This window comes from Homalodisca vitripennis, chromosome 3 (assembly GCF_021130785.1).
Source record: "Homalodisca vitripennis isolate AUS2020 chromosome 3, UT_GWSS_2.1, whole genome shotgun sequence".
Lineage (NCBI taxonomy): Eukaryota > Metazoa > Arthropoda > Insecta > Hemiptera > Cicadellidae > Homalodisca > Homalodisca vitripennis.
In genome coordinates, this window is record NC_060209.1 from 186,150,457 (window position 1) to 186,176,853 (window position 26,397).

Below are 26,397 nucleotides of genomic sequence, written 5' to 3' on the forward strand. Positions count from 1 at the left end.
AATGACGCAGATAAATATAACATTTGTTGGAAATAAACGATACTTTAGCAAAATTTACATTACATAATATCTAATTATGATAGTCGACATGGAGCGCTAGGTATTGCAATAATAATAACTCTGTTTAAAAAAATAAGGCATACTTCATATTTGTGAATTTTTACCAACCATCTTGCAGCTTTTCCACATTACAAAGTGGGCTATTCGGCAATTTTAGCCGGAAAAAGTCAATTTTGTAAATATCACGCGAGAAAAAAGTACTTCAATCTATACTTGTTTTTCAGTTTAACAGAAGACCAAAGCTCAACAGGGAAGGATCTCGAAGCTCTAAGCCCAAGATGGAAAATAATTAATCCTATTATTATATATTAAGCATTATTTACATATAAAAAATTGTCCCTGTGTTTTAATAGTTGTAATACGATTTCCTAAGTTTTATCTTATTTGTGTTCACTTTCTATCTGTAGAAATTACATATAATACTAGATAGGGTAGTGGTGTAAATGAATATTAAATTGATTAGAAATAAAGGAGAATTTAGTAATATTTACATTACATAATTTCCAATTATGATAGTCGACATGGAGCGCAGGGTATTATAATAATATTATTTCTGTTTTAAACAATAATGCAATCTTCATATTTTTAATTTTAACCTGCTATCTTGAAGCTTCTCTACACCACAAAATGGGGAATTTGTCAATTGTAGCCGGACAAAAGTAGATTGTGTTACAAGAGAAAAATATATTTATCGATTTCAATAGACAAATATTAAAATACCTTTGTTGTGCCCTTTGGCACTAGCTCTGCCCCATGGGTTTCCCCGACTACATGAGATACCACTGATAACGCAGTGGCATGTTTCCACAGGTCAGACACTTTCATGTCCACTATTTTCAGAACGATCACGGTACTAACAGTAGTTTTAAACTGACGTGTACTACAAAATAGTACAACACTTTTAAAAAGGATTCTCTTAGTAAATTCAATGTTAACATGAAACAGTAGATTGTAGTTCAAAAAAAATTTAAAAACCCAGTAATATTTGCCACATGAATCATATACGCACTGGAACAGCTCTATTGACACTATAGAAAAATACCACAGAATTGTACTGAAATATGTCTGTAGGTTACGCTCTTAACTTCTGCTTACGTATGAACCGCTGTCTTTAGAGTAAATTAAATGTTTGTTTCCCAAATTGACTGATACGCCTTATTTCTAATAACTGTATTCTGCTCCAAACAGGAACGTCACATATAGACCTGTCTCAAGACTCGAACTGTTCAACTTGATGCGGCAGCTTAAGGATATCACTGTAAATAAGCGGCTTGAAGTAACGTCTTTTAATTATACTAAATGTTCAGAGAAAGATAAAAAAATTAAAAATTCGATTTTCCAGACCTAGATTTGAATAAAAACCCAGCTGCGAATAAATGCACAGAAAAGTGAACGGAAAGAATTTTTTAATAACAGAGGATGGTTCCAAAGAACGTTTAAGCTAACACAGAAAAAAGTTAATTGTCAAAAGATTTTATCGTTTCCTCCCTGACATACCTCTTCTCTCAAGAGGTACAAACGCTTAAGATGAATGAGTTAGACTTCTGACATATCTGCATCTCGCATGGTAAGCTGTAGAGTCTGTTCAAGAGTGACCTCTCCTCAAGCTTAATAGTAGAACGCCGCACAGTGTATAAGAGGTTCTAAAAACTAAGAGTGTTTTGTCCGTATTGGAAAAGACTGAATAATCATAATTCTTAAATTAATCGCCCTTCCTTCATGTTGGAGAATCTTATCAAAAGGAATAAGGAGTACTGTACTTTATAAATGTTACGGTCGAAAACAGGATGTGACATGTCTATTTCAGACCAAAAATGCAACGCTTCAAACCACTAGCCCACCGGCTACCCCAAACCCCTCTTTTGAAGCATCCTCTACAAAAATGTAATTATTAAATATTTTTTTCTAAGTCTATACTTACTAAAAGTCTTTTAACAATGGAACGTCTGACTGTTTTTCAGACGGTGTAATAATAAAACGTTTTCGTATAATACCTGTTAAAATGTTTTATATCTGTGGAAAAATCTTTAACAAAGACAGCAATGTATTAAAGTAATGTTTCAATTTACTATAGTTATATACATAAATTATACAAAATGGCGTTCTCTATAACTGTGATGTCTAGCCCATGCACGAGAAAAACATTTTTACAAAAGACACCAATTAGTAACATTTTACATATGGACTGAAATATTTAAACTTGTTTGCGGTTGTTAGTGGTTTCAGTGGTAGAAGCCCACTAACAACTATGCTGATGAGTATTGTTTTGTAAAATAAATAGTGAAACGGTACACTGTATATAAACAATAGACCACTATAATTAACCTAATGCATTTTATATGTGTTCAGGAGGTGACCTACTTACAATATATAGCTACTAAACTAGATACTGTGATCAAACCAGAACAACTGTATTACATAACTTAAATATGATTCATTAGTATTTCACCCCCTACATTTGTAACTGCAATAAAAAATAAGTGTAGTCATAGTCAATTTTATGCCATTTTATTATAACGTACATACATTTCAATTCATACTATGACTGATATAAAACATTAAAGTGGTTCATTAAGTTGCATTTATTTTATTATGTATTTTTCAAATGTGTGGATCCTGAAGACGTTTTTAAAGTTTTATAATTCAATTATTTTTTTCGTGGTTATTATTTTTGGCAAAAATTATATTGCGTGAAGCGCCTTCCTCAAATAACAAACAAAGTAATATTTTGAGTTTAACTTTAGTTAGTTCTTTGTAAAATTTTTCTGGTATTTAGCGAGTTTGTAGTTCTACATTGTGGTAGATTTTGTATGCGCGTTTAGCGATGTGACTGCTCATTGAAATGTTGTTTTAGGATCCGTCAGAAGAGGAGAGCAAGGTCCGAATATTTTTTCAGTTACCTTTAAAAAAATACGATGGAAAATAAGTGGATCAAACGAAAACTACATTATCAACAACTTTATAAGCAAATATATACAAATATAATACAATTGATACAAAACTTGTACGGAGATATTGAATTGTTATGAACATATTAATTAACTATAAAAAGAAGAAAATATCAAAAATATATTAATTACTTATATGAATGCCTTCGTAAAGTTGGATCGCAATGTGAAAGAATTGATCTTGGAGCTAAAGAACAAATTGGGGTTTTATGTACGGGTCGCGCCGGCGGAAAATGAACCAAACTTCTCTTATCTGAATCATAGTAGTAACTTACTAGTAAGACATTTTACAGCTATAATGAAAATAACAGTACATTTTATGATTAGTTTCAAAGGTGACTGATCAATAGACAACGATTACTGATGATTTTGTATCATAATTTAAAACAAAAACTAATAGCTCTTGTGTTGGCGTTAAATTTTCAATTGTTTACGCAGAGAAAAAAATCGTTTAGGAGTAGCAAAACCAGCTGACTTAGCTACTGTGGAAAAAAATACATTTTAAAATCGCAGCTATATTGAATAATAGCCCATTTCCGTACAAATTGCTGAAAAATATGTTACTACTATTTGGAAACTTGAAGATTACAGACCTAATCTACTTAATTTTTTTTATAATTTCCTAAGAAAAATGACATTTTAACAATTAAAACTAGCAGGATCTGTTTGATTGTGTTTGATCCACCTTAAAATGTAGGATAGTTTTTATCTCGATTAATAAACGTATTATTTTCCAAATTCTTAAGTATTATTTTTCAGTGTTTTTAAATTAATTAGCTGTTTTCTGCAAACATAGTTTTAGGACAGTACAACCATATGTGTAACTAATTTAACAACTAACGATTTGTTTACATTTATATTGTTGAAAGCATAGAGTGAGCTTGATAGCAACTTCACTTCTTATATTAAACTTCTCTGCAGCCGCTGTTAAGCATTGAGTAAGAAAATTTCAAAGTAATCAAATTAAAAGTTGTAATACAAATATAATTTTAAGTGACAATTTTAAATATTTCATTGGTCAGTGTAATCAAGATATAATAGAAAAATTACTATTTTACTAAGGTTACTATTTAAGGTAACTTAAAGTCTATTACAAAAAATTTCTAAATTGTCTATTCACAGAATTAGGCTACCCTGTCCTGTGATTGCATATATATTTTCTTCATCAGAAAACAAGGAAATCAACTATGGAACAATAAAAGGCAGTGTAAATTACAATATCCATAAATGTACACTTTTTGATAGATTTTTTTTGATAGTAGTAGCAACGTAACAAATTCAAAATTGGTGTCGGTAATATAATTATTAATTATACTACAATCTCGTCCATATTCCTAAATGAATGCAACATACTCAACAATCATTGCACTATATAAACTATTTTTATTTTATTGAACAAAATAATTAAATAATAATACACAACATTTTTTGTTTATTTTGTATTAAATTTCCTACGTTTGTCGAACTGAAACCATTATAATTATGCACAATATGTACGTAATATTAGTTATATAACAATCAAGTTTCAGCCAACCGTATCTATTACGTTATAAATACTGTATTTATTAATACTGTACAGATCGAAAGAAAAATTTAATCTTATTTCTTGAAAAGTAAATATTTACATTGTTTTTTTTCTCTTTGGTTTATATAATGATGTAATAATTATCCTTACTTTGAAGAAGTGAAATTTCATGTAAAATCTAAATTATTGGTTTCACATTTAAAATGTAAAAAATAACCTAATCGTAATTAATAACTTGACCTTATAAAATATGCAGATCATTCATTAAACTCATTTAAAATATATCAGATACTCAAAGTATATCTACATATAGCTAAAACATATTTAAATATAACAAATAATTAAATATGCACGAGAAGTATACCGGCATTGCTTTGACTTTTAACTACCTTAAAAACTTATTATATAGGTTAATATTGGGTTAACCATTCCCATTACAACAATTTTGTCACGGTGAACATCATTAATGTTATATTAAAAACTCTAAGAGTATTGTTTATCAAAATTTAATTTGTAATAAAAACCCTCACTAAATCCTCATTATTTTAAAGTTCTTTTTTTATTCAGAAGTGCTAACTGTAACAAAACAATTTCAGCTAAAGATGAAATATCAGTTCTGTTTCAAACAAGAAAAATCCCTTAAATATGTTTGTTGCACCGCATTCTTAATTGATTACGATACACAATTATTTGAATTTAATTCGTTTAATTTCTGTAGTAGCACTGCAATGAAAATCAAAGTCAATTGACAACACGTGGATTTATTCTATGTCCAGACTTTATAGAGAACAAAATATAATTCACATAGTTTTAAAATTATTCTTGTTTTTAAAATATGATTAATTTATACACATAAATAGTCTGGTATAATACAAAATTAAAGTTTCTTCTCTGTATATAATTTAGAAAATTCTTCTTCACAAATCTTGATCTGACACTGTAACTATTATTTAACTTTACTAAGGTTTTACTATTGAAATTAAAACTACTTTAAAATTAAAATAAAATAATTATAACCATAAAAATGTATACAAAATATAAATCTTTTGAAATATTAAAAATTTTAAAAATTCAAAGAATCAAAATTTTAAAATCACTCCAAATGTCTTATCTTGTCAACGAGTGGGATATTAAACTGGTCATGTTCTGGCCACTGCTCTGGAGCGGGACAATAGTTTATTTCAAAAGCCATTTCTTGGCTCGTTTTATCGACATCACTTCACAAAGAACACTGAATCATGAATGACAGAAATTTATCCAATCCTCCAATGAGATAGTTTCCAATACCTTCGGTAATCCATTGGCAAAGAGGAGTGGTAGGCAGGATTACATTATTCTCTATGTGTTTTTGTAATAATATGAATGTCTTACTTCACAAAAATTCACTTAGATAATAGCTTCTATCAACTGCGGCTGAATGAGAGAAGTTAGTACCTAATAGGGTTTGTAGTTCCTTTGGAATATTATAAGATTTTAAGAGCACCATTCAGGTTACGTGTAAGATCGTAAGTGATGTCATCTCTACTTAATAAAATATTGGAGGACATAAGATTTAATTCTGCAATTAATTTATAGGTAGCATATTAGTATACGCAAGAATAATGTCATTCTAGAGCCCGTTTGAATTAATTCAAAAAAGAAGTAGGAGTGCTTCCAATATACCATAGTATTAATTAATTTTTAACATTTAAGTTTCATATTTTCAAACCAATTAATGATCAATGAATCAAAGTAAGAGCAAGACTTATTCATATTACTACGAAAATACACAGAGTATAATGTAATCCTGCCTACCACTGCTCTATGCCAATGGATTACCGAAGGTATTGGAAACTATCTCATTGGAGGATTGGATACATTTCTGTCATTCATGATTCAGTGTTCTTTGTGAAGTGATGTCGATAAAACGAGCCAAGAAATGGCTTTTGAAATAAACTATTGTCCCACTCCAGAGCAGTGGCCAGAACATGACCAGTTTAATATCCCACTCGTTGACAAGATGAGACTTTCGTAGTGATTTTAATATTTTGATTCTTTTAATTTTCAAAATTTTTAATATTTCAAAAATTTCATATTTTGTATACATTTTATAGTTATAATTATTTTATTTTAATTTTAAATAGTTTTTATTTTAATAGTAAAACCTTAGTAAAGTTAAATAATAATTACAGTTTCAGATCAAGATGTGTGAAGAAGAATTTTCTAAATTATATACAAAGAAGAAACTTTAATTTTGTATTATACCAGACTATTTAGTGTAAATTAATCTTATTTTAAAAACAAGAATAATGTTAAAACTATGTGAACTACATTTTGTTTTCTATAAATTCTGGACATTGAATAAATCCATGTGTTGTCAATTGACTTTTATTTTCATTGCAATGCTACTACAGAAATTAAACGAATTAAATTCAAATAATTGTGTATCGTAATCAATTAAGAATGCAGTGCAACAAACATATTTAAGGGATTTTTCTTGTTTGAAACAGAACTGATATTTCATCTTTAGCTGAAATTGTTTAGTTACAGTTAGAACTTCTGAATAAAAAAAGAACTTTAAAATAATGAGGATTTAGTGAGGGTTTTTATTACAAATTAAATTTTGATAAACAATACTCTTAGAGTTTTTAATAAAACATTAATGATGTTCACCGTGACAAAATTGTTGTAATGAGAATGGTTAACCCAATATTAACCTATATAATAAGTTTTTAAGGTAGTTAAAAGTCAAAGCAATACCCGTATACTTCTCGTGCATATTTAATTATTTGTTATATTTAAATATGTTTTAGCTATATGTAGATATATTTTGAACTGATATTTCATCTTTAGCTTAAATTATTTTGTTAGAGTTAGCACTTCTGAATAAAAAAAGAACTTTAAAATAATGAGTATTTAGTGAGTGTTTTTTATTACAAATTAAATTTTGATAAACAATACTCTTACAGTTTTCAATAAAACATTAATGATGTTCACCGTGATAAAATTGTTGTAATGAGAATGGTTAACCCAATATTAACCTATATAATACGTTATTAAGGTAGTTACACGTCAAAGCAATCCCCGTATACATTCCGTGCATGTTTAATTATTTGTTATATTTAAATATGTTTTAGGTGTGTGTAAATATTTGAGAATCTGATATATTTTATATGAGTACAAATTAATGACTGTATTTTTTATAATGTTAAATTATTAATCACCATTATGTTATTTCTTGCATTTAACCGAAGGTATTAGAAAGTAATTTTGATTAATTTTTTATGGTATAACAAGTAAAAACTTTAATTTTTAAGATATCACACCCATTTATTTGTTTTTTTATGTAAATAAATTTTACTTTTAAAACAAGAATAAGTTTAAAACTATTTTGACCCTTTTTATTGTCGTTTATAAATAAATCCTACATTTAAAGAAGAATATATTTAAAACTATTTGAAATATATTTTTTTCCATGGCGTCTGGACATACAATATACCTACGTATTTAAATTTACTTTAATTTTTATTTCAATTCCTCAATGAAAATTATACTTGAATAAAAATTCAAATTATTGTGTATCGTAATCAATTGACAACACGTTACATCAACAAAAATATCGAAATTTTTATAGGAAACGGATATGATATTTCAATTTTAGGTGCAATTGTTTTGTTCAGAGGTAACAAGTCAGAATAAAAAACCAATCTCTAGGCGGATTTAGTGAGGATATTTAAATTAGAAATGAAATTTTAATAAATAATAATCATAGAGTTTTCTACAAAACATTAAAGATTTCACTATGACAAAAGTTTGTATTTGAAGTTTGTTTGACCATGAAAGAATTTTTAAGGAAATCAGATCTTTTCCGGGCATTTGCCGTCGTTTACACAATTTTCAGTCATTGTATTATATCACTGAACGATGGCAAATGTCCGCAAAATCCTGTTTTCACAACAAAACTGTTGTAATGATAATGATTACCCTAATAATAACCATGATAATACGTTGTTTTGATGGTTAAAGGCCAAAGCAACACCCATATTATCCAGTGCGTGTTTAACTATATGTTATATGTAAATGTATGATTTAAAATTTAATGAAGTGTCTGATGGTTTTTTAGCGTGTTCACCTAGAGAACAAATATGGAAATATCTTCATTTCATAATTTTTACCCCTTTTGATACTCTCCTATTTCAAATTCCACCAATATTAGTAAAACTGACGATCGATTTTATTTTTAGGGGAGATTTCTCTGTGGATTTCATGAAAAACAACGCTGTGTGCTTTACAATGCACATTGGCTCTGGGCTCCTGGGCTATTATGTTTATCCCAACGCTTCTTCTACGATCGATTTGGAAAGCGTTTTTAAAAGCTATACTGGAAACGTGGTGTGATTACAAATTATGTCTTTACCCTGTAAGTGGCATGTATTATTTAAATACATTAATCTGCTTATGTCTAGACTCAATACAAAGTTAGGGTCACACTCATTACTTATAGTTTGTCTTAATTTTTATGTAAGTATTATTGGAAGATTACAATATAATGCTATTAAGAATATTTGAAAAGAGTAAAGATTGAAGAAGATTAAACAATTTTGTTTTTTACCATGAAGTTATAAGACGTGAGGACAAACGTATCTCCAGATAAAAAAGGAAGATGAAAAGAAACACCAGCATCATGATTCAGAAATGTTGTAATGATGTAAATACTCTAACTCAGTCGAAGTTTTGTGTGTACTGTATTACGCAATTATATTATATCTCCGGAAAATGTCTCTTTTTTCTTTACGTTAGTACTTATTCTTTATAACACTTTTTCGCACACAAATGATTTTTTCACAAAAATGCATCGTTAAGTAATCTTTATATGTTTATACAATAAAACAAATTAAAATATTTTGAAAATTTTTTAAGTTTTAATAATTTATTTTATAATTTAAAAGGTATTAAAAAGAGTATGCCAGATATTTCAAATCTATAGCTCATTTTATTCTTGAGATGTCCTCCGGACAGGTACAGAACACACAATGTGTCAGCCTACCAACATATAGGCTTCAATGACGCTGAGCCAAATGGTTGGACATGCACCATTATAAATTAATTCTTAGCTATATTAGCTATATGCATTATCAAGCAAACTTTAAAGTGTACAGACGAAATATTTATATTAGACACCTTAAAAAATTTGCATTTCTCAGGATGAACGTTTAAGAGCCTAGTGGCGAACGTTGAACGACTGTATTATTGACAAATCAGTTATTTGTGAAGCCAAGATTTTAAAATCAGTACAGATACAAATATACTATGTGACTATAACAAACCTCAGCTCTAGAATGGAGTGGAGCCACGCCGTGGTCATAGGCGTACACTGTGAGCCAGTAGTGAGGGGTAGTCTCTCGGTCCAGGACAGCTTCTGTCCAGATGTTTCCTGGAAACAGACGTGGAAATCAGGTTACAGTATTGGATATCCTAGCAACACACAACTCTCTTTATATTGTGACGTCCAATGCTTTGGAAAGCGTATTAGTATGAAAGTGCAATTGCAATAAAAACATACATTGAGAATCATATAATTTTAGAATCAATTTGTAGTTGAGAAATCAAATGCAGAACTGAATATTCTATTTTAACATTAGTCGATAACAATTAATCGTTGTAATATTCAATTTTTTTATAAAAAAAAACTTCTAGAGTAAAGTAAAATGTAAGAGTATGATAAAGAATGATTGTTTATGAAACACCAACTTTCAGTTTCTATTTTGAAGTACTTTTCTACAAGCCTTATAGATATTGTTATAAAGCAAACATGTAAGAACAGCAATCGGCAATTTTTGCCACAATTTGGTACGTTTGCTCTGTCACTATTCACTTCGTTTAATATAAAGAAGCTAATGCAATATCCCACTCAAGCCGCTTATAGGCGAAATAACGGCAAACAATCAGCAGTTTCCATCATGATCTTATAACTCCCACAACCGTGATCCACTTTAACTCGCGTAATTATCTTGGCTGGAGTCAAGAGATTGAGTCACACGTAGTCTACACTCTTCAGCATTTCATCCGATAACCAACTTATATTGTATCCCACTGGAAGTCTGATAATTTTATACTCCAGAAAACACTTCGTGGATTTTCTGTACACTCTCGTGAATTTTATTCTCTCAACAGTATTGTAAACAGTGACTTTACTGTCTTGATAACACTAATTACACTATACAAAAAATAGTCAACCTTTATTTACTGATAAGCTTAACAACTCATACAAAAAACACATTTTATGGTTATATTAATCACTAACCGTTGAAACCTAACTACCTGACCAGTTTAATTCCCTAGAGAACTTAACCATTTGAACATTTCATGTAGTTTTACAATGAACCAAGATCTTCAGGGACCTAATGAATGATCAGCATAATAACATGATGTACGTGATGTTCTTGTCACCCTCTAGTTCTCTTAAAAACCTAATAATATAATATTAATAGTAATAGGGGATGAAAAGGAATGGAGGATAATAATAATATTAATAGTTAACTAGTGAATCTAATAATAAAATAAAGTTTAAATCTCAGCGATTTCCCCATTCACAACTCAATCGCGCAATTATGTTGCCCCCACAGTAAGCGTAAGGTTCATTCCAACGTACAATGATCTATAAATAAATAATCCAGGTAAAGTAACAGCCCTGTTTTTCAACTGTACTTTGTGGCGAAACACGCTTTTTATTGAAATCTCTTTAAAGTGAATAGTTTCAAATTTGTGTAACCTAAAGTGGTCAGGAGCACTTCCAGAGAGCTAATTTGTTGTGAAAAATCGTGATTTTTGGAGTCAAAAAGTGAATAAAAGTAGGAACAACTCATGTGCGAGGTATTCCAAAACAAAATATTCAATAAAAGAAAACATTGGAGCCTGTATCCTTCCAAAAGCTAAAACGTTTACATAGATTATGATCCTGCGAAGGTAACTTAACACTACCATGAGAAAAGAGCTAACTAAAGGCGAAAATTGTTATACGCTAAATATCAGTAATCTGCAAACTACAGGCAAGCAGTGAGACTTCTAGAACCAAGATGAAGCAATATCGTATTAACCAATGCATAAAATAAGATTGTTAAGATGAAGAAAGATTATATCTAAAAATGTTTTAGATCGCTGAAACATAAATCGAAAGAAGCAAGGAATATTACATAAACTAAAGAGGAACTATGATGAAACATGGAAGAGGACGCTGAGAACACTATCAGCAATTAATTTTCTTTAATGTTATTTACTTGAATACAACACATGGTATAGATGGACGCATTCCGTATTGCAAGTTCCCGCAGATCTGAAAGTCATCTTGTACCAGCTATATATATTCACATACATGCTAAGAAACATCTATTAATAGTTTCTCTAAACCTAGAACAAGTTAAAATTTCTTTAGTATAACATATCGGACGTAGCACATCTCTCATCGGTGCCGATCAGCTGTTCTTATACACAGTCCAGCCGTTATCAGAAGATGACACTGGAGCTGTGTTGCATCGCGCATCGTGATATGATAACGACCTGACAATAATAGTATGCCTGTTATGTTGCAAGAACTGCAGTCTACAATACATGGTAACTGACACAAACATCGCATTCCCCTTGTTGTATTCTTATTATAAAAAGATTCCGTGGAGATTTGAATATTGCCGAAATGAAAAAGATTGAGATCTTGTATTGAAATCGACGCAGAAACATCAATATTGCTGAGGAAGTGGCGTTTGGACATTCATTTGGACGGAATTCAAAACAGTCCATCAAGTTGTAGATTGGTCTGACTTGCCTCTTCTGCACTAAATACTACATGTTTTTCCCCGCAACAAGACTAGGCAATCAGGGCCAAAACATGTGTTTTACACATTTTATATCACCAGTTTAGAGCTATTCAGTTTCGATTGCAGATTATTAACTAATGTAACCGTTTGGATGATTTTATAATAGGTGCACAAATTTTAAATGAGAATTTTTAGAACAATTTATATCTTTAAATGTATTCATATCCCAAGAGATTTAGGACGAGACTTCATTTTTAAATACTGATTACTTTGCTAATAATATTATAGAGGTCATAGCATCGATGTTGTACAAATTAATCTTTATTTCTGCTAATACATTTTTAGTGTGAGATTTTACGATGACAGCAACACTTAAAATAAACTTTTATTTTTCGCTCTTATCTCAAGTGTAATGTAGTTATTTTATTGCATACGTTTTTTACATCCCTATGCCAGAAGTTTAATTTTTTCTCTTTGGTAGTACGTTTTATAGTATTACTAGATTAGGTATTTTGAGCAAATGTTTGGAGCTGCAACCTCCGTTTTCATTAAGGAATCTGACTTCATCTTTCAAACCAAGCTTCTACTGTTCATTGTTAATGAAATTCTCTGTAAGAAAGCTTACCAATACTTCAAGTCTGTATTTATCGAGTCTGAGAATATTCTCTGGTTGCCTCCGGTCATTTTTCTCAAGTAATTCTTTGGCTTGTCACATCTCCAGGTTAGTGTTCGAAAGGTTTCTCTGTTGGAACCCATGAATTTCTGTGATATTCTCAAAATCATCACGTCCGTTTAAAGGGCGTTCCTGTTATAGGTATTCTTTCAGCGTCTTCGGTAAAAATATCTTACAAGCCCCGTTATCTTAAACGATCTGAAAATAAAAATTGAGACACTCCTAATACAATATTTATATTTAAATCAATTTTAAAAAATAAACGGAAATTAGGACACATTTAATATACAAAACTATAAGATTTTCATATTGTTTTAGTTCATTGGATACACTCTTCTAAGCGATATTTAAGACAATTAGTTAGCAAATTTTAACAGCAAAAAGACATTTTAATTATTCAACCAAGATGACAAGAACCAAGTCCAACAATTCCTAAACATAAACTCACCAAATAAAGCAATAACCTTGAGTAAGATGAATGCTCAGTTCTTGTCGAAATGTAATCAGAAATATTCAATTAGTCGCGCTGTACTGAGAGAAGCTATTTTCAGCAGCCGTGACAAGATTTGTCAATGTCACTAAATAAGCGAACTCGAAATTCATCATAGAATCGTTTATTGGAAACAGGCCCTGTATCTGTGCTTGGTTAATTTTATGTGTAATAGTTTTACGATCTGAGCACAAAATTCTGACTGGTTGTAATGATTTTTCGAGTGGTAAAAATTCGATGTAGTTATTAGTTTAAACACTACTAAAACTAATAAAGAAGTAAAAAAAGAAAATATTCAGAGCAGTTGGAAACATTTATCTGGTGATAATTTAAGAAATCTGGTGTTTTAAATGTATGGTTCAACACTCATTCTGTAACATCCTTTCATTAATATTATCATTGGAAGTAAAACCAATACAATAAATTTACTAAGTGCTGTTAATGGCAAGATATAATTATCTTGTTAATGAAAGTTTTACTCTCCACGTCTAAAAGGCGTGATTTTTTTGAGAATATCAGAGAAAGTCTATCAGCAGAGAAACCTTTCGAACACTAACCTGGAGATGTAACAAGCCAAAGAATTACTTGAGAAAAATGACCGGAGGCAACCAGAGAATATTCTCAGACTCGATAAATACAGACTTGAAGTATTGGTAAGCTTTCTTACAGAGCATTGTATTATCAATGAACAAAAGAAGCTTGGTTTGAAAGATGAAGTTAGATTCCTTCAAGAAAATGGAAATTGCAGCTCCAAAACTTTTGATCGAAATACCTTATCTAATAATACTATAAAGCGCACTACCAAAGAGCCAAAATCAATCTTCTGGCATAGGGATGTAGTATAAACGCTTCTCAGTTTTTGTTTTTTTATGTGACTAGAATGAAGAGGCAGTATATTATATAAATAGCTATTTTCACCGTTAATAAAGGAGTAAGGAAAAACAGTACATGTAGAAAATTAGCATCGTCTAAAAAAATAACTATGTTACACTTGAGATAGGAACGAAACATAAAGGTTCATTTTAAGTGATGCTGTCATCGTAAAATCTCAAACCGCACATGTATTAACAGGATCGAAGATTAATTTGTCCAACCTCTATGCTACGACCTCTATAATATTATTAGCAAAGTAATCAGTATTTAAAAAATGAAGAAGACTCGTCTTAAACGTCTTGGAAAATGAATAGTTATAAACACATAAATTTTACTAAAATGTTCATTTTAAAATACTAATATTTTGGTTTTTTATTGGGTTATAACATAAGTCAAATGTTTAGACACAATCGTCCCCGGTTTTATTAGACCAGTTGAAAATTATGGAACTGATCATTTTTTCTAATATTGCTGCGATAACATTTCAAATAATGAGACTTAACACACTTATCATGGATAAATACTTCGAATGTATTATTACCGATTCATCGGGGACCGTTAAAATGGCAAAAAGTTAAATTTAGTTCGTATTACTCGTACTTGTTCGTTTACTTCTTAAACTGGAACAAATAATAAAATATTTATAAATGATTAAAATGCTAACACCGCTTTTAGACACTCAAAAACCTTCAAAATGTTTTTTTTAGAAAATTGCTTTCCCTTTATTGCAAAAATATTTTTTAATTCAATTGAAACGACCGCCATATTTTTTTTATAAGACTGAATAAAAAAATATTTTATCGAAACAACTTTAATACTACACTATACCGTTCTTGTTGTAGTAATAAAAAAATACAGTATTCATAGTGTCCATTAGCATTGATACTATGTTATTTTTACATCCAGTCATCTTAATAACTTACATAAAATTCTAAACTTATGAGTACAAAAGTTTAAATTGCTTAAGTTCGTGGAAAAGCGTTACCTTTGGTCTACACCGAGCAGTACCCGAGATAATAAATATTGCACAAATGTGTCGCGTCTTACAACTTTTCATTGCCCAAGGTTGTGCTAGCTAGCTTATCCAAGGAACGCCTAAAAGTTACCCCTATAAGAATTCATTTTGACTACTACAGGATATCTCAATTATAACTACAAGTAATTTATCATTCTATTTGTATTTGTCTAAAACGTTCGATAATACTCCTGTACATAGATTAGTATAAATAGCTTATAAAGTAATTACGCTACTGTGTTAAGAGAGTCCGAATTATCCTGTCAATACAAATTCTGGAAAGTATGATAGCAATAAAAATTATCTATCTAATCAGTCAAAAATGTAAAAAAAAAACATCTAAGAATTAAAAAGTAAATAGAAATGACATGAGAGCTTTCTTAGATTAAATGCTGGAAGATGGTGTATTTTGAATTTTATATGTGAAAAATCAAAAACAGAAAAGATACATTAGTCATAACAGAAAAATGTTTTTGGAAGTGGGAAGGAACTAATTGATTCTTTGTTAACATTTATTATTGACGTTGCATATTTGTAGAAAATAAAGGGATTTCGGACAGGTGCCATCGTTATATGTTTCAAGAATCGAACGCTACATTCCAAGGATTGGGAACTATCTTTTTCTTCATGTGTCAGCAGTCTGTCACCTTGTACAGCACGTATTCTGCAGTGCGCTTTTATTTTGGTTCTTTCTACTTATCTTCTTTTTCTTTTCTCACTGTAGGTACAGGTATATGGGTAATTTTTTTGTTTTAGTACCACATTTTTTCGGTCTGGCGAGTTTATGGCCATATATTGATGTCATCCAGCTTAGCCATATGCATTAAAATTTTCGATAGCTAAAGAACAGCATAGGTTTCAATCGTGAGAAACACGCATGTTCTATTCTTGCAACTCAAAACGATGGCAAATGAACAAAATCCTTTCAGCTGATTAATATAGGCGATTTTACAACAGGGTTCGAGATTGTATTAGAATAATTTTTAAAATAATGTTCTATGTAAATCATATTTCAACCATAAAGGCCACTATAATTTACGAACAATGGGATAATTTTACCACATACACAACCAAATCAAAACCGCCAAAATAACTTCAAATTCCTAATCATAGTTATCCATTTTTCCAATGAGAAATATACTAAATTAACTAATATTTTAATATTACTTCTTATATTATTTAAGCCTTAGTGTGTTAGAAATTTTCATAAAATGACCTTGAACATGACATTCTCATTCAATTAAGTGTCCAAGCGACCAGCTAATTAAATTAGAGAGTGAAGGCTCTGTCAGGTAAGGTTCAAGTACCTCTGACGCTGTTGTAGCGGTTGGTAATTGTGCGGTAGTGTGCATTATAACATAAACAGTCAGTCCGTACAAAGCAATGTTACCAGTCAGGTTTATGTTCTTTCCGATGAACTAAAGTTATATTTGTTATTATGGGTTATAGATTATCTAGTTCATATTAGACAGTCATATAAATAAATACTAGTCATTAATAGTCCATTCTTAATCGCTCTATGAATTTTGGTGTGAAATAATATACTGGTATTTTATTGAAATACGACCAAAATACATGTGATTCTTTACAAAACAATGCGTACTACAAGGAAACCATGTATTGACCTTGTGATCTGTTCCCAAAGAAGCTACAAAATCAAGTAAGTTGTTAAACCTAACTATTACGGTTAATATACTTCATGATATCATAATTTAAATAGATTCAATTCTATATAAATATTATTTATTATTTAACTAGCTATTGAATAAAACTTTACGTAAGTCGACATGCTAACAATTTCAACTACATCGTTAGCAAGTTGATGAGTTTTTCACTTTTGTAAAGGTTCATTCAGAAACCGTAACGAACCCGGACCGATACCGTTTGTATTGGAACTGCCACAAAGGTACCAAAGCAATTACAGAATTATCAATAACTGGACTTGACAGGTGACAGTGTATAGTTCAATAGTGTAGGGAAATTATAACAAGCACAGTAGAAGAAGAGAACATGCTTTATATGCATACGTTATAAATAATAATTAAACAAATAATTTCTAAGGAAAGCAGCATTTCGGACATTATGCTTTGTTATATGTTAAAAAACGTATAACACTATGAAATTATGAATTTCATACAGGATTGAAATATAACCTTTGTGTAAAAGCCCCTTAATACTGTACACTAATAAGTACAGTAAAGTACTGCCACTCAAAGATATAAAGAATATTACTGGTAGACGAACATCGTAAATTCCAGATTAGAGATATAGAACTCAAGTGATGTCACTGCACATCAATACAAAGGGCTGAATTAATAAGAGAAAATAGGTTGATTGCTCATTTTGGGAACTCTTCTTTAAGCCTTGTTAAATGTCCTATCAAATACTTACTATTTCGCCAGGGTCTTAGTCTAAAAACCAGAGCATTAATACTATGAGTATAAACCGCAAACAATTAATATAATTCCAACAAATATTCCCTTTCGTCTTGATCTAACACAAGTAGACAGTAACTACAGAGAATTCGTTTTGCCAAACTTAGTTACTGTATTATTCGTTGGTTCCATAATTCGTCAAATATATAACTTGAATACGTAATTAATTTGCCTCTGTCTATTAAGTAAAATCGATGTAAAAGATTATTTTTACATGCTCTTAATTGAGAAGTAAAATTAAACTAAATTACAAATAATTCCTATTGTAAATTAAAATAATATATTAATCTTAATTAACTTATCTATTACTAGATAGGACAAAACAGATATCTTCAACACACGCAATATATATATTTTTTTAAATATTTTTGTAGGAAATGATGATACGAAATATAGAATTTACTCAGAATAAGGTTGAAGCGCTTTTTTTAAGGTTCATCTGTTATACATAAAAACAGTGTAACTACGATTTGTTAAAAAAATGTACGTTGCAATACATAACAGGAGTAGCCTACACACCCTTTCGCTAGCAAGATATATTTAAATACAACGTTTCGTAAACAAGTATTTCCTCTCTTTCTCTTATTCAGGCGTTGACAATAGACCAGACCCCAAGGCAAAGGAAAGCCACAAAGAGAACATGTAAGAGGATCATTGTGTAAGTATTATACTGATAATGTGACCAAAACTATAGCACATATCAGTAAAACATTTTTTTTTAACTATCCTCCTTGAAAACCGAATATTTAAACATAGAAGGAATACAAAAAGTTAAAAATTAAATCTATCAATATGACCTTGATTGCTAACTTTATAAATTTCCAGCCGATAATAAATTTATCACTAAGCTGGATGAATTTTAGGCGAGATACGTTATCTCGTGTGTAGCTCAAATTGAAGGTATTTAAAAAATACTTGCAGAATTCTTCTACTTAATGAAATATTAACAGTTTTATTATTGTAACAGTAGTATAATACAGTAGTTAGTAGTAGTTAATGCTTAGTAGTTACTTAGTTAAGTTACAATCTAAAGAAAGGATGATAGGAGTTTTATGTTTGCCATCGTTATATGTGTTATACATTCAGTATTATATAAGAATGGAACATTTCCGAAATAGTATCTTGTTATTCTTTTAACACTTCCATTGTGAAAACAATAATTTAAAAAATTTTAAAACCTTTTTTGATGGTCTTTTCCACCTCGCTAATATTGTTTGTGCTGTATAATATTATCTGTACGTAATATTTACATTCTGACAATAGACTATTAAGATTACTTAAAAAGGCAAATAGTTTAAGAGGTAGGTTTTAATGGTACTTGTTTGGATACTAGGATGAGAAGTAAGGTCAATATCAATCGTACATAATAAATACTTCTATCGAATGTCAACATTATAGATTACTCATGAGTTACATTAGAATATAGATGAATCTTTTAATGTATCCGTGACCCATACAATTATATACCACGTAACATATCATTACAAATAGTGTTTGTATATTCTGTTAGTTACTTTACAAGTTTGCACTAAAAGGAATATTTTAAAATGATAATTAATATTTATTCAAGAAATGCATGTTTTTTCCAATACTTCCAATACACTTCATATTAATGAATTATTATACCATAAACGGAAGAACTGTAAATAGGAAATAAACGCATTAAAACTGTGGGTAAATACGTTAGCGGCAAATATTTACCGGAAATGATTGAATGCCAAACAATCTGTGGTTCAAACAGTGAATTCTCACTTAGCGGACACCAACAAAGCGACTGTAAACTGCAGCAATTTCATTAATCGAATCGCTGTGCAATTAGTTCAAATTTGGCCCCCAATAACGATTAAATGTGAGCTACTAGAGACCACACGATTTGTTGAAGTAGTACGCGTGTTGAAAGTGCATGAAAAAAGTTGATTAAAAATTATGATCAGTATCTAAAACAAGCGTCATATGTTGTAGAATAAATTCTTGACAGATAAAGGTCTTAAGGCTTGATATCAATAACAACACAAACAATCTTTCCCTACTGCAGTTTGACATTAAAATGCTATTTTCACGCTCATTAGTACCAGTACCATTAGCTTATCTAATATTATTTATAATGTTTTACATCTATGCGAGTATAAAGCAGTGCAGAATGATATAAAAATACCTATAATAAAACAAAGGAAGTTATAAATTTGTGTTTTATTATGCTCCAACACTATAAATAACCCTCATAAAGGTTCTGAGTAAACGTCTGAGTAAAACTTACCATTTACGATATTCCGTTAAGAACACTGGCGTTCCGGAACGATAAAAGTAGTAATAAATCTAACCGAAATACGAAATATCCCTATCGTGTTCAGATAGCACGTATGTAATAATTCAATGGCATCAGTAAATGTGTCTATTTTATTAGAGGTTAATGTTTAAATACTTACGATATTCGGCGGTTGTAGTATTGTTTGTAATAATGAAGAAACTGTATAATATTTACAGTTATATTTTATTATATTAAGATTCAATTTTAATAATTAGAATAATTTAGTTTGGATTTGTCCTCCCAGTAAAATAATCGACAAGCAAAATTGAGATTGCACTATGGACTTTGCCAAAGAAATACAGAATCGTAAGATACAAGTTCCAAGTTTAGGAGAAATCCACAAGTAATAAACATTATGTAATAAGAACACGATAAAGAAATTATATTTACTGTCAGGAACATAGGTTATTCGAGCATACTCTTTCTTCTCTACGAGTGGAAGCAATGGACAATAAAGTTTCAACTTAAGCAATGTCTACCGTGATGAAAATACACAGCGAAAAACGCAAAACATGTCGGTGCATTAAATCTTTGTAGTTTCGGTATTGCGTCTTACAGTTTACTACAAATAACAATTTCCTCCAGGCACGCAACATATTTTACGGTCTGTACCCCTCATGCGAACTGTTTCTTAACTTCATACCAACGATAACGTACCATGGGGTCTATACAGACTTTAAAATGCAGTAATATATTTAAACTAAAAAACTGAATTTAGGAAGTATATACTTGTGTTGAGTTAACTGATACAAATATATTCAACTATGCTTAATTGGCTGAACGTTAGTGAAACATATTACACGGCATTTGGAGAAATATAATTTCTTTAAAATTTTCATGAAGTATCTCATTCCTATATTAGGGAACACCGAGTTACATGAAAGTTTATCCCACTCCATGAAATTCGGCTAAACGTTACCGACAATTTTGACAACCGACTTTCTGATAACCACGAAAGAGCGAATTGTACGATAAATACTTTAGTAAACAAACAGTATAAGTACTATTATGTGATACAAAACACACACACACACACACGGCATAACACATACACAACATGGACATGGACATGTGAAATAGCAGCAGATGTAGCTATAATCTTGGTAGGGCGTAATCATGCCTTGTAAAATAATTACCACTAAAAATTTATTTATAAATTATACGAATTCACCATTTGTATCAATGGAACTTTTTTAATGAAAAACCTCTGACTTCATAAACATTTGTGAACTGTTCAGAACCGATATTGGGCAGGCAGTCTGGGCGTGCATGATAGCATGATTGATTGCATGCATGAATGCTCCCTACTCTGTTTTCCTGTCTACAGGACTATAAACCGTAATTATACAGTTAAATGTTTTAATATGTAGATTTATTGTAAATATAGTTAACTTTCTTCAGTAATAATACTTTTAAATGTTTCTTGTATGTAACATATTGTTGCATATTTTAGGAAAGAGTGATTTTACGTACACGTTTTTCATATATACTGATAACATTAGCGCAGTTCCTATCATTGTATCCTCATAAATTTCCATTTTATTATACTACTAATTCCATGGACTTTTTATGTTTCTTTATACATTTTCACCACTGGATCTTTGATGTTTCTTTTCTTTACTTAATGCACAAATATTGCTAGGTTATACATTGAAGGAGACATTGCTTAACGACTTTATCCTGTATTGTTTCTATCCCTAAAAAAAAGAATATGCTTACGTTTGCACAAATAACCCGTGTTCCTGAAAATACATACAACTTCTTTCTAGGGTTTTTTATTATAAAATTTTTGTTACAAGTGGTTACAAATAAAGTTTGTATTTAAAATTGTTTGTGGTAGAATCGCTTTTGGGAAACCACAAAATATTTTACTATAAAATATCAAGGGAGGTGTTATATACATATCAGTAATATATATTTCAGTCTTTAATTCACACAATGTGTTAAATGTGAATGAAAGTGTAAGTTTTGTGCAAGATTATAGGGTCGATCCAAAAATAAATTTTGGAACACGGCAAATAAAAAATTTTAGAATTTATTTATTTGTTTAAATTAACGAAAATTAGAATAATATGTAAGACAGAACAAAATTTTATATATTGTTTATTTCATTAGAAATACGTTTCTAAGCGATATTTAAGACAACAATTAGTTGCAAATTATCAAATTTAGAAAGAATTTTAATTATTCAACCACGAAGACAGGGTCCGTCCAACAACTCTTAAAATGAGGCCACAGAGTAAACCAACATCCTTGAGTAAGACGAACACTCAGTTCTTGTCGAAGTGTAATCATAAATATTCAATTAGTCGCGCTGTACTCAGAGAAGCTATTTTCAGCAGCTGTGACAAGATTTGTCAATGTCACCAAATAAGCGAACTCGTTGAAGTATCGCAGCCCCGTTTATTGGAAACAAGCCCTCGATCTGTGCGAAGCTCCGAGCTTGGTTAATTTTATGTATAATTGTTAACGAGCCGAGCACAGAATATCTGACTGGTGGTAATGAGTACGAGTGGCAACGAGTCGATTTCGTTGGTCAATTTAACCATTATTAAAAGTAGCAAAAATGTAAACAAATGCATACTGTCTGAACAGTTGGAAAATTTATCTTCTGCTTAATTATGAATTCTGGTATTTTTAATACATAGTTTCTACCTTATTCTACAACATCCTTTAATTAATATTATCATTGGATGCAAACCCAGTACGATAAACTTATTACTTGCCGTTAATGAAATTATGTAATTAACAGTGCAACAACATTCATCCTTACAATGAATATTGTTTTATTTGATATATTACTTATGCATATTATGCCAGGAAAACCAATATATCGCAGACTATAGTGTAATGGACTATAAAGGTACAGTAAAAATATGAATATTGTCAAGTGAAAATTATCTTGTAACGTCATTTCTAAGGTATTTTCTAAGATATTAGGCTGACAATATATCCAGAAAAGGACCTCCAACGCCTTTTTAGGACTTGATGTCGGAAGCACGCTAGACATTTCATCATTTAATGAGAATCTCAGCGAAACGAAAGAGGACTTCTTTTGAACAGTAACCCACGGATGAGACAAGCCAAAGAACTACTTGGAACGAAGAACCGAAGGGTGGGGAGGCTTGAGTAGACTCTGTGCCGAGAAATAAAAGTTCAAGTTCTCGATAAATTCAAGTTAGGCTTTCTTACAGGGCATTATATTTTCAACAAACTGAAGAAGCTTAGTTTGAATGAAGATGATGGATATAGATTCCTTCAAGGATGAAAGGAAACCGATGATACTTTATTATTTGATGGTGATATGTAGAACACTACAAAAGAATCAAAGTAAAAATTCTGGCATAAAGTTATAATATAGAAGCTAATCAAACCACTTGACCCCTTTCATGTAACAAGATTCATAAGGCAACGTTGGCAGAATATAATATAATAGACATTTTCACCACTAAGCCTAGCTGTTAAGGAAAAAACATGGCAAATAATAAGTTTGTAACTTTTTGCACACTATATTTAAATTGAGATAGAAAACAAGTAATACAATTAAAAACACAGAAGAATAAAGATACATGTTTCGTGTAATTTATATAGTTAAATCTCAAATGAATGATGCATTTGTACAATTAGATGTTATTTTTACATCTTTCTTGTAATAAACCTCTATGATATTGTCAGCGTAGTAATAAATAGTAAAAAAATATAGAAATCATATTAAACCTTGTTCGAAAAAAAGTAAATTTAAAAATACCAATATATTTTCTCTTTATTGCATTATAACCCATATCAAATGTTTGTTGGTAAAAGATATCCACGGTTTTTTATGTAAAAGAATGTAATCATCGATACCTAATATTCGTATCTCAAAACCTAGACTATCAATCGATATAAAGTATATATAGTCCTCAACAACAATCGTATGTTTTAATTTAAAATATGAATTTAATATTTACAGTGATCAAACAACTTATTATAACCAAAAGTAGGAAAACTGAAGACGCCCATATTAGCTCCTGTCACAGTTACACTTATTTCTTTACTTCTTCTTACAAGTTTCTGGAAAAGTGTGACTTTTGGTCTACACAGCGCAGTACCAAAAATGATAAATTTTGCCCAAATGTGTCGCATCTTAAAATGTTTCATTGCTTGAGACTGGCTAGCTAGCTTATCCTAGACTTGTGGAGTAGCTACTCCTGTAAGTATTTTTTTTCTACTACAGAAATCACCGTAATACTACAATTATTTTATCTTCCGATTATATAAAAATGTAAAGCTTTTAATATAATTCCTATACATAATTTCTTTTAAATCAGTTAAGCATTACATCAGCTGTTGTGTTTAGAAACTGCATTTTACTGTCAATATAAATCATGAAAAGGGCGATAGCTTTGAAAACTATCGATCTAATCGGTGAAACATTTGAGAACTCTTTTCAAAACGGAAAGTTCTATTCTTGTAACCGAAAATGATTGCACACGACCAACATCCTTTCAGTTGATTAATAAAAGTGATGTTACAATGCAAGACTATAATTGTATTAGAATATCGTGTAAAATAACGGTTTTGCAATCATGTTTCTACAATATTGGGCAATAATTTCGAAATCATTGGACAATTGTTCCACGTCAGTGATCTCCCTGTGTGGCTATTTGGAGGGACATCAAGTATCAAATTAAATTAATTAATCGACTATGGCAAATTAGAGAAGAATTCAACCACACTAATGAATTACCGACACAATTAAATTCAAATTTTTATTCATTAGAAAATAAAATATCGACACCATATTATTTATTTTGAATGAGAAATATACATAGGAAAACAAATTTTTTATAAAATATCCTTGGAAATTATGCTTCCATTCAATTACGTGTCCAAACGACCAACTAATTAAATTAGAGCGTGAGGGCTCTGTCAGGTAAGGTTCAAGTACCTCTGACGCTGTTGTAGCGGTTGGTAATTGTGCGGTAGTGTGCATTATAACATAAACAGTCAGTCCGTACAAAGCAATGTTACCAGTCAGGTTTACGTCTTATCTGATGAAGCAAATATTACATCATAACAACCTATTATCAGGAAATAATTACACTTATTGTAATAAAAAGTTTCCGATCGCCAAACGTAATATATATTCCACTGTCACAATTTAGTAGTCTCAATACAAATTATAATTCTTCAAATAACAATTAAATCAATCTCTACGTAATACGACATGATAACAATTTCAACTAAATCGTTTGCAAGTTGATGAGTTTTTCACTTTTGTAAAGGTTCATTCAGAAACCGTAACGAACCCGGACCGATACCGTTTGTATTGGAACTGGCACAAAGGTACCAAAGCAATTACCGAATTATCAATAACTGGACTTGACAGGTGACAGTGTATAGTTCAATGGTATTAGGAAAATATAACAAGGACACTCTGAGAAGAGAACATGCTTTATATGCATGTGTTACAATATAACAAGTAATTTTAAAGGACAGTAGCATTTCGAGATTTGCATCGCTATAAGTTAAAAAAGTATAACACTTTGTTACGAGCATGAGATCTTCACTCTTCGTCAGGTTCGAAAACTCCTAATACCTTGGTAACATAATAAGTGCGGCAATGGACGCACCTATATAAACTTGTAGTAAAAGTAATTAAAAGGTATAAATAATAGATAATAGGGCTGATAAACAGCTAACATTAGACTTTACAGTATTTTGAAAGACTGTGGCAGGACTAAAATCACATAAGATAGTAGAGATAGAGATGTCGAATCCAATACTGCTAATTTGAAAGATTGCTGAAGGAGCTAAAATTAAAATATAAAACAGATATGTGAGAGAAAATATGTGAGGTGAAATATAGAACTCGAAAACTACTGTCTAAACAGTGCTACAAACTTGGCTAGACTGTCCGAGGTACTAAACTGAAGAATATTAACAAAGTTAGATACACAACGAAATATCCTCGTTTTGGAACTAATATATACGCCTCGTTACTTGACCAAACCGGCCAGACTATGTTGTTCTCTTTTTTGTTGAGAGAAGTGAAATGAAAAGTAAAACAAAAAGTTAGACAAAAGAATATAAGATCATTTAGCTAAAACTGAACTCTACTTGTAAAACTAACGCTATGTACTACCTGTCTAATCCATGCTATCAACTCCGTCAGAATATTCAAAGTACTGAAATTAAGAGTATTAACAAATTAAATACGAGAACAAGGCGCTATGCTAGTTTTTGAGACTAATTTATAAGGTTTGCAACAAACGTTCAGAAGGTAAGAAGAACAGAA

The 26,397-nt window shown here is 30.4% G+C and overlaps 1 protein-coding gene across 1 annotated transcript in view; it reads right to left on the reverse strand.

Moving 5' to 3' along the window:
• Window positions 1-26,397, reverse strand: part of LOC124358513 (fat-like cadherin-related tumor suppressor homolog) — a 733,849-nt gene that overhangs the window by 208,673 nt on the left and 498,779 nt on the right. Inside the window, 1 exon segment of the mRNA XM_046810807.1 lies at window positions 9,840-9,946. Coding sequence (XP_046666763.1) covers window positions 9,840-9,946 — 107 coding nt within the window.